This window comes from Orcinus orca, chromosome 11 (genome assembly GCF_937001465.1).
Source record: "Orcinus orca chromosome 11, mOrcOrc1.1, whole genome shotgun sequence".
In the NCBI taxonomy this organism is placed as follows: domain Eukaryota; kingdom Metazoa; phylum Chordata; class Mammalia; order Artiodactyla; family Delphinidae; genus Orcinus; species Orcinus orca.
Window position 1 is genome coordinate 39,106,719 of NC_064569.1, and position 8,918 is coordinate 39,115,636.

At 44.9% G+C, this 8,918-nt stretch overlaps 1 protein-coding gene and 1 pseudogene across 1 annotated transcript; one reads left to right on the top strand and one right to left on the bottom strand.

Moving 5' to 3' along the window:
• The first annotated feature begins 841 nt into the window (after positions 1-841).
• Positions 842-2,480, top strand: LOC101273872 (glutamate dehydrogenase 1, mitochondrial-like; annotated as a pseudogene).
• Positions 2,481-6,127: 3,647 nt separating this feature from the next.
• LALBA (lactalbumin alpha) lies at positions 6,128-8,116 on the bottom strand. Its single transcript, XM_004274395.1, has 4 exons — positions 7,964-8,116; positions 7,482-7,640; positions 6,939-7,014; positions 6,128-6,458 (listed from the first exon to the last, which is right to left on the bottom strand). The coding sequence occupies exons 1-4, from the start codon at positions 8,091-8,093 to the stop codon at positions 6,398-6,400; spliced, it is 426 nt and encodes a 141-aa protein (XP_004274443.1). The 5' UTR covers positions 8,094-8,116; the 3' UTR covers positions 6,128-6,397.
• Positions 8,117-8,918: the final 802 nt, after the last annotated feature.

Genomic DNA, 8,918 nt, shown 5'->3' on the forward strand with positions numbered 1-8,918 from the left:
CACCAAGGGAGTGCGCAGACCACCTAAGCCACCCGCTGGCCTGACCCACGGATCTGCCCCTACCCTTACCCCATTTAAGGGAACAGCTCGCCCTCAGTGAGCAAGCAAGGGCACCTGTTATTTGTTTTCACTCCCTCGTGCTGCAGCACGAGTCCCAATAAAGCCATGCCTGAATTTCTTGTCTGGCCTATTATCAATTTATATTGATTAAATAGTTTAAGAACCCAGGTCCATAACAGTACCACCTTTAGACACAGGCAACTGTGGTCCAGGCCTGGGCTTCTGTTTTAGGGCCTGTTTGGTTTCCTTCCCACCCATCACTCTTCACAGGGTGAGGGTCCTGCAGAGTCTAGCTGATACACCCACCTACAGCCGGCACACTCTATATCTCCTGCTTCAAAGAGCTGGACCTCAGAAATCCCTGCCCAAACAGCCTCAGGTCCATTTCCGGTTCTCACAGCCCTCTTTCCACAGGAGTGAGCACACCAGGCGTGAGGAGTGTGCACACCAGGCGTGAGGAGTGTGCATGGAGCTCGACGGTGTGTGCTGAATTACGGAGGCATGCATGCACTGACTTTCTCAGTTCATGAAAGACCCAATGGTGCGACAAAGAAGAGCCTTGGGTCAAGGACCTCCATTTGTACTTTTTACCCGGGAAATAAGTAAAGGCGAGCCTGCCTTCGAAGGAGCCAACTTTAGACTGAAATTGATTTCAAACAGAAGGGACAGACGCCTTAAGTCTTATGGGTTAATATTCTGATAATGATGAAAGAAAATAAATGCAAACTAGAGTTCTATACGTCAAAATGTACCTCAAAATGAAAGAAAATGTACCTCAAAAATGAAGGGAGAGCTGCTCTGCCGCCCCACGCCCGGCGGGTGGGCCCAGGAGAGGCGAGAGGAGGCCCAGGCCCAGCGCGCGGGATGCCCGGTTTCACACCACCGTTTCCACGTGTCGTTTGGCAGCAACAGGCTGAGCCCGCTCCTCCAGATCAGGTGGCGGGTGACGAGGAGGCAGAGGACAGGGAGGCAGGCTGGAAGCTTAAAAGGCAGCCCGCCCCAGGACCTCCGACAGCATGCCTCTCCCGGTGGTCCCTCCACAGGGCCAGGCGACGCCCTGGCCTCTGCGCAGCCGTCCAACTACGTGGGCCGGCTCCGCCCACCTGGCTACACCATAGCAACTGCGATGAAACAGCCTCTTCAAGCTGGTGGAGGGCTTCTTCGACCGTGGTCGGTGCTAGAGCGCATCATGGAAGACAAGCTGATGGCAGACGTCAACACCTGGGAGAGCGAGGAGCAGAAGCGGAACCGGTGCGTGGCAAGCTGAGAATCATGGAACCCCGCAACCACGTGCTGATCCTGTCCTTCCCCATCCTGCCGACGGCGGCTCTTGGGAGATCCCTGAGGGCTACCGGGCCCAGAGTAGCCAGCATTGCACGCCCTGCAAAGGAAGGGTCCGCTACTGTGAAGGTGTGAGTGTAGATGAAGTAAAAGCTTTGGCTTCGGGCTTCCCTGGTAGCGCAGTGGTTGAGAGTCCGCCTGCCGATGCAGGGGACACGGGTTCGTACCCCGGTCCAGGAAAATCCCACATGCTACGGAGCGGCTGGGCCCGTGCGCGTCCGGAGCCAGTGCTCCGCAACGGGAGAGGCCACAGCAGTGAGAGGCCCGCGTATCGTAAAAGAAATAATAATAATTAAAAAAGAAAGCTTGTAAAGCAGCAATAGGAATCTTGTCAGAGCCTGTCCTTTGTCCTTTTCCAGGGAGAGATGTTAAGAGTTGGAGAGGTAAATCATCAAAAGATTATTGAAGTGGGGTGGCACTTACAATCAATTCTAGTTTGTACAAGAGGCAAGATCAATAATCTATCCAGAGGTGCCTTAGGGAAATATGCAGTCTAATTCAAAAGAATAGAGATAGTAGCATTTGAGAAGCAATGTTGCCCTTAGCTCAAACATGCAGATATAGTCCTGAGCCTGGGACCACTGGAGCTGATTTTTTAAAAATTAAATTAAAATTAAATTAATGTTTTTAAAACCCAATGTCCAGAAATCTCTTTAAGAAGGTTCCACATTTAGCACTCCTCGTTTTCAGGTCGGACACAAATTCACCTAATTGAGCTAGGAAGCCCTTTATGATCTTATCACGTCTTTAATAACAATGTCTGAATCTCCCATTCCAATTGTTCAATTAAGTCACTGCTCTATACGTCTTAAAGGTCCTTAAAATGCCTATTTCCAGGACCTTAATGGTATTTCAGCTGCTATTTCAGTTAAAGAGTAAGCAAAGACCAAAGAGAAGTAAGTCCCTATTTTTATTGAAATTCTTTTGAATCCTTCAGAAACACTGGCAGTGGCCCCATGTCAACCACCTTTTAGCAATCTTGGGAGATTCTCCCCAAGACCAATTTTGGGTCGTTTTTCTCCTATTATCATGCAGGAAATTACATTAGTAACTTCCACAGCAGTGACTTTGGTGGATGACAATGGAATATGTTTTTGTAACAAACATTGTTGCATGGCTTGGACACTTCCATGACTGCTCATATCATGTATCCAGGTGGCTACCTGCAAACAGTCGACCAAGTCACCACCTTGGCATTCTGGTTCTCCTCTGAGCCAGTAATTGGGTTCTTTTGTTGAGCACCCCTATGATCTACTTTAATTTTCCTTCTGAAATTCCATAGGCCTGCCACAACTGTGTTCTTCACACACAGTATTCTTTCATTGTTCACCCATCAAACATTTATTAGCTAGACCATTGGGCCATTGGCTATGGCCTAATAGTCTGTGATATCCTGACTTTTGTATGTAGGATTTTACATGAATTAGGCTTTGTTCTAGAGCAAAATTACTTTCGTACTGCTACATGAATTGCTTTCAGTTCAGCCCATCGTGCAGAATACTTTTGCCTTTTTCAACTAGGAATTTACTGTCTGCTAGGCAAATAGCAGCAGACTTCCATACAAAATGTCATTTTTCCATACTTGAGCTCCCAATGGTGGAGCAAGCAGCCTGTTACACTTCAGCGAGAAGGGAGTCATAAGAGTCAGATCATTCATAAGCGTGAGTGAGCGTTCTGTCATTGATCCTACAGATAGAGAGAGGCTACCTACTCATGGATGTGATACACACACTACTCCATCTCAGCATATTCCTAAGTATAACATTTACATTTTATCAAGGAATTGTGTTGTTCAGCTCTCTCTTTATATGAATGTCTTTCTTAAATCACTCATATCAAAATATATATCTTGGTAATTCATTGTCCTTCAGCCATATGAGCTATTTCCACCACAGCTTAAGAGCATGCTAGTAATTGTGTCTGAAGTGGGTTGCACTTAGTCACAGCCTAGTTTTCTAATTCAAAATACCAGTAACTGCCATTGGGTGGCAGAATTAGACTTTTGCTAATAACTCTATAAAACTGGGGGAAAAAAGCGAAGAAAATCTTCACAGCTTCACCAGCCATTTCCACAGCTATTGCTTTTTCCTCTCATTTCTTGTCCTTTCTACCCCTCCCCTTTTGCCTCTCCTGCACTTTTTTACTTTGTCTATGCACAAAGTGTAAATCAACCTATCTGACCACTAGCAAATATCCCATTTAATTCTGGGACAGTCCCTTCTTAGTACTGAGACCCAATTCCTCCTTTGTTCCCATACCAAAAAATATCTGGCAAGTTACAGCTCCAGAGTAACTTAGAAAGAAATGAAATAAAATAAGTGTGTCTCCTGCTGTCTTTGTTCTTAACAAGTAACACCTAAATAGAACATAGCAAATAGTAAATCCTCAATAACTATTTGTTGATTAAGGAGTGAATGCAGGAATGAACGATGGATCTGTCTGAAGAGTCCTTTCTGTTGCATGATTCTAGGAAATAGGAGGGAGTATTCTCCTCTAAAGTGTAAGTCTTGAGAGCAAAACCCCTAACAGATTCTGTATCCCCAGTGTCTAGTTTGTCCTGTCACTTAATATGCTCTCAATTAGTGTGGAAAAAAAAGAATGAATGAGAGAGAAGGAGGGGGTGAGAAAAAGAACATATGAAAAGAAACAATTTTGTCCAGTAAAATTCCTGCCTTCATGACAATATAGATGACAGAGGAAAGTAGCGTGGAGGAGAGATCAGGATAGAAAGAGAGAAAAAGAGTCCATATTTTGGGACACCATCCAGGGTCCTCCTTACACAGAGCTCAGTGAAACGTGTGCACTCTGACAGCCCCTGCCCTGAGTCTCTCCACCACCCACCTTAGTCTGGGCCACTTCCGATCCCTGCCTGGTTCAGGACTTTTTCCAGGCCTAGAGGAAGGAGAAGGAGTTAGAAAAAGCAGAACAAATGCTCAGCGACCACCCCACGTCCCATTCAGCTCCCAAGAGGTTTCTCTGAAAGAGAACAAAAGCAGCTTTCTGTCCTGCTTCTACCCAAAGGCAGAGAGGTCTTCATCAGTCAAGACCACATCCATGCCGGCTCCCTAGCTTCTACCTGTTCTTGATCCTTTGACCCTCAGGCTAAAATCCTCTCTGCAATTGCCAGTTTCCTTCAGCAAAACCCTCTGAAAATCATGGCCTCATATATGGTACATTCACAGGTGAAATTTCCAAGATCAGGATGTTTCTCTACAGAATGAAGGCCAGGGCTATGGAGCCGAGCAAAACAGTCCCAGCTTTAGTTGCATTTCTGCTCTGCCCACTTGGTGCAGTTGGTCCCTTATATTTTCCAGAGCATATACCTTCCTGAGGGTGTAACTGAGGCAAAGTAGTAAGTAGATGTGTGAGATCAGTGAGAGGAGTGGCCCTTCAATCCTGCCCTCCCACACACCACCATGCACAGGGGTTATTCCTAAAACCCTGTAGACTTGGCGAAAAGCCTTCTGTCCCATAATTAGGGAGGGAATAGCATGCAATACCCCTGGGAGATGTGTCACATTGTGTTCAAATTCAGACTCAAATCATATGATGAATACCAAGTTATTTCCTGAGAGTTTGTTTTCATTAAGTATAGGAGAGGGATGGCCTGTCCACCCCTTGCCTGGCCCTATAGGTCCCTAAACAGGCCATGGGGGATTCATTTGGGAGCTGCTGGTCTCTGGGACAAGAGAAATATGGTCTGAATGCCTAAAGCCCCAGTGGGTATAGAAGGTAGGAGGAGGGAATTAGAAGATATAACTTAGCTAATACAGAAATGGGGTAATTCAAATTGGAGTCTTAGAATGTTGGATTCTCAAAGCAGGAAGAGATCTCAGAAAAATTACTAGACTAAAACTGTCATTTAAAGATGAGGAAATTGAGCCCCAGAGACAGAGATGACTTACCCAGCTTTGGACCATCAATGAGAAACAGAAACAGACTTTAGGAATCAAATCTCCTGGCTCTCCTTCTTTCACATTTCTCATAATCAAATTAGAATACAGTTCTGCAAAATTCCTCCTTAAAGAGAAGCCGCAAGAAGAGGTAATGGAGTGCAGGGTCCCAACAAAAAGGTCCCAGGTGTCCAGATTGAATCTTCAATTGCTGAGCTGTTCTCATCTATTGTTTTTAGAAAGAGTTCCTCTCACAGCAATTTGTGAAAGGTATTTCATTATCTCAGGGGTAAAGAAATACCTCAACCCCCCTCAAGTCACCCATTTCAGATTCTTGGAGCCCCTGCGCTTGCTGTTCTTTTCCCACCCTACATCTCTATCTGTCAAAATCCCAACTTCAAACAAGCTTAAATGTCACTTCTGTCATGAATCTTTCCTTGAGCCCTTTCCCCACAGCCCTCCACCAAATATAAATTATCTTTCCTCTTATGAATACTCAGGGCACATTTCTAACCTCTCTCATGATACTTATGACACTCTTTCTTGTATTATAATTATGTATTAATGTTTCTCTTATCTTTCCTACGAGTCCTTGAGGCAACAGATGCTTTTAGCCAAATGTAGTACCCCTCCATAGTTTTTTAATATGCTCGGTGATCAATAAATGTTCATTGAATTGAATTGATACAGAAAGTAATCTGTACCTTTGAGTTATTGTAAGTTCAGCCTATTTCCTCTTTAGCAGAGATGAAGGTGGCTATGACCCATGGCCATGTCCACCTACTCACCCTATTTCCTCCCTCTCCCTCCAGGAAGAAAATACAGCCAGCCACTCAAAATCAGGCCCTTTATTCAGGATAGAGGTAGAATCCACTGTTGTAATGAAAGTGCCACTGGGGGCACTGAGCAAGGGTCAAAAGTCCAGAGCACCAGTCACTCATCCCTGGAGAACAGTCCTTGCAATAGCCCAATGGTGTCACTACAGGGCTCAGGGCTGAGACAAATTAGCTTCAAGGGGGTACAAAGAAGCAAAACGAGGTAGCCATAGGGGAGAGGAGATCCAGGAACATAAAAAGGGCAGAAGCAGCAAAGACAGCAGGTGTTCACCACTTCTCGCAGCGCCACTGATCCAGCTTCTCAAAACAGAGTGCTTTATGGGCCAACCTGATCATGAAGAAAGAGACAAGGCAAGTTGACTGGCCGGATCTTAGTTCAAACTTCCATCTAGCTTTATCCCCAGGAGGGACGAGGTGGAAGAGTATGGGTGAAAATTACACTTTCCTAGCCAGATGCCAAGGGACACTGAGCCACCTAGTGGAGTAAGGTCCATTTTTTTTAACTCCAAGAAAATTGTAGGGCAGTGGTACAAAGGGCTTGCTTTAGAATTAAATGTTCAAATCCAGGTGAAGGAGATCCTGGGTCTCAGCCCTCTATTAGGGAACACTTGTTCGGAAAATTGCTAAACAGGAGTGGAGTGAGGGAGGCTTGAAAACTGAAAACCTGAGTCTGTTGGATGAGTTTTGTTTTGAAAACTACATTCCAGCTTAAATACCAGGAAACAGAGAGAAAGGGGAATGATGCTGGGACTAAAGGGGTGAGAAGAAGGAGGAGAAGGGTAAAGTAGAAAACAGAATGGGGACTCACCAGTAGTTAATTCCTACATTATCCAGAATCTTCTTGACACACATAATGTCATCAGTAAGGTCATCATCCAGGAACTCTGGCAGGAGTTACAGGGGGGAAAATGAGAGAGCTAAGTATTACCCAGAAAGGTAATGAGTTTCCCTCTTGCCTGGTCCTTCTTTGATCTAGAGGCTTATGCCTGGTGCCTTTCTATATGATAAATCCAGTACAATAATGCCTCCCCCTAGGTAAGGACTCCCTTCGCTTCTCTGGGGGCATCTCTAGAAGAATTATCAACTTCATCAACTGAAAATGCAAGGTATTAGACTTCAAGATTCCCAAACAGTTCAAATCATCTACGCGTGAACTTTAAGGGACTGTCTGGGGATTTGGTGATAATGAAAAATTCTAACAGCCTCTTACTCAGTACTATCAGTTGAAGTCCCACAGTTGATGTGGCGTCCAAGGCAGTGAAGTTAGAGGTGTGCTTGACGCCAAAAAAGGAGATTATCCCAGGAATAGGCTCCAATAAAACACAGGAACATGGTAAAAGTGGTCACTCACTGTCACAGGAGATGCCACAGATGTCCCTTGAGTGAGGGATCTGGTTGTCTCTGCACCAAATTTTATTATTGATCTGGAAAAGTCCATATTCTGTGCTGTCATTGTAATTTACTATGGTTTGTGTGTCACACCCACTAGTATGAAATACGGTACAGACCCCTGAAAGAAAGATGAAAAAGAGATATCAAAGGGATGTCCGCATATAGCATAAATGTGGACAGACAGAAAAAGGCTCTCCAGCCAATCTCCAAATACGACCGACCACAGAGTATCTTGATAAGATTAAGAGTTCCAAAACCAATCAGACAATGGGAGAAAGGAGAGATAGGTGAATAAATGTAATAAAAGAGTAAACAGATGAGCAGATGAGAGGATTATTAGATAATTGAGTTAAAAGTAGAGAAAAAAAGAGGAGGAAGAGAAGCGTGGGGAAGACAGAAGAAGATGAAGTGTGGAACAAAGCAAGATAGCAGGGAACTCACATTCAGGCAAAGTGACGCCTCCATAGCCATCCAGGTCTTTCAGCCTCTGGAACAACTCACATTTTGTTAATTGTTCGGCCTGGACGGCATGGAACAGGATGCCCACCAAGAGCAGAGAGACAAAGGACATCGTTTTGGCTGCTCCCAAGATTCTGAAATGGGGTCACCACACAACTTCACCTCCTTTTATTTGTGGAGAAAGCCTCAGGGGTCCCGGCATCAAGCCCTACATCCAGGAAGAGGATGAAGAGAGACTGGTCATGCCAACAAAGAAACATTTAGCCTGCCAGCTGCCTTCGTAATTTCACCCCATTATTCCCTTCCTTCCCAGAATCTCTAGACCATACTAGGTATTGTTACCTGTCCAGAGAGAGTTACAAGCATGATCCTGTTTCCCATTTGGCTTTGTTTATACCTTTATTTCTTGTAGTGTTGGTTCTAGGAAGCAGGATGTCCCCAACCTACTTCAGGAACAAAAGAGGCCTCAGGGGTAATACGAGTGAAGCAATTCGAAAACACAAAAAGGGTCCATGGCCAACTCCCGCTTCTCCTTGGAGAAATACAGAATTTGGGAAAGGAGTGTATATCATCACTTGTCATGGTTCCAAGATCAGAGCTGCCACTTGCCCAGTCGACCCAGGCATGAAACAAAGGAAGAATTCCTTGATATGCCAGTTCGTGGCTGAGGGCTCAGGAATAGAGATAGAATATGGCAACATAGACTGAGAATCAGATATAACGTGGACCCAGAGACTTCCTATGTCACGAAAATGGAGAACTTGAAAAGTGTGTGTGACAGTATCTAGCTACCCTATGAGCTATTATCAGCCTCCCCACATCCAACCACCACTACCACTAAGTTGTAAACCTAAAAGTAATAACTTGTAACAGACTTGTTCATAAACACATAAACTTGTAGACAGCTTCAGAGTTGGCCACAGAAGGTTAAAAAAAG

What these genes read in the sequence shown, in the direction of transcription:
- LALBA (XM_004274395.1), bottom strand. Translation starts at nt 8,093, where the DNA reads ATGTCCTTTGTCTCTCTGCTCTTGGTGGGCATCCTGTTCCATGCCGTC. An exon ending in CTGTGGCATCTCCTGTGACA is followed by an intron (nt 7,015 to 7,481) that starts GTGAGTGACCAC and finishes AACTCCTGCCAG; the next exon opens with AGTTCCTGGATGATGACCTT. An exon ending in AATGTAGGAATTAACTACTG is followed by an intron (nt 6,459 to 6,938) that starts GTGAGTCCCCAT and finishes CTTCATGATCAG; the next exon opens with GTTGGCCCATAAAGCACTCT.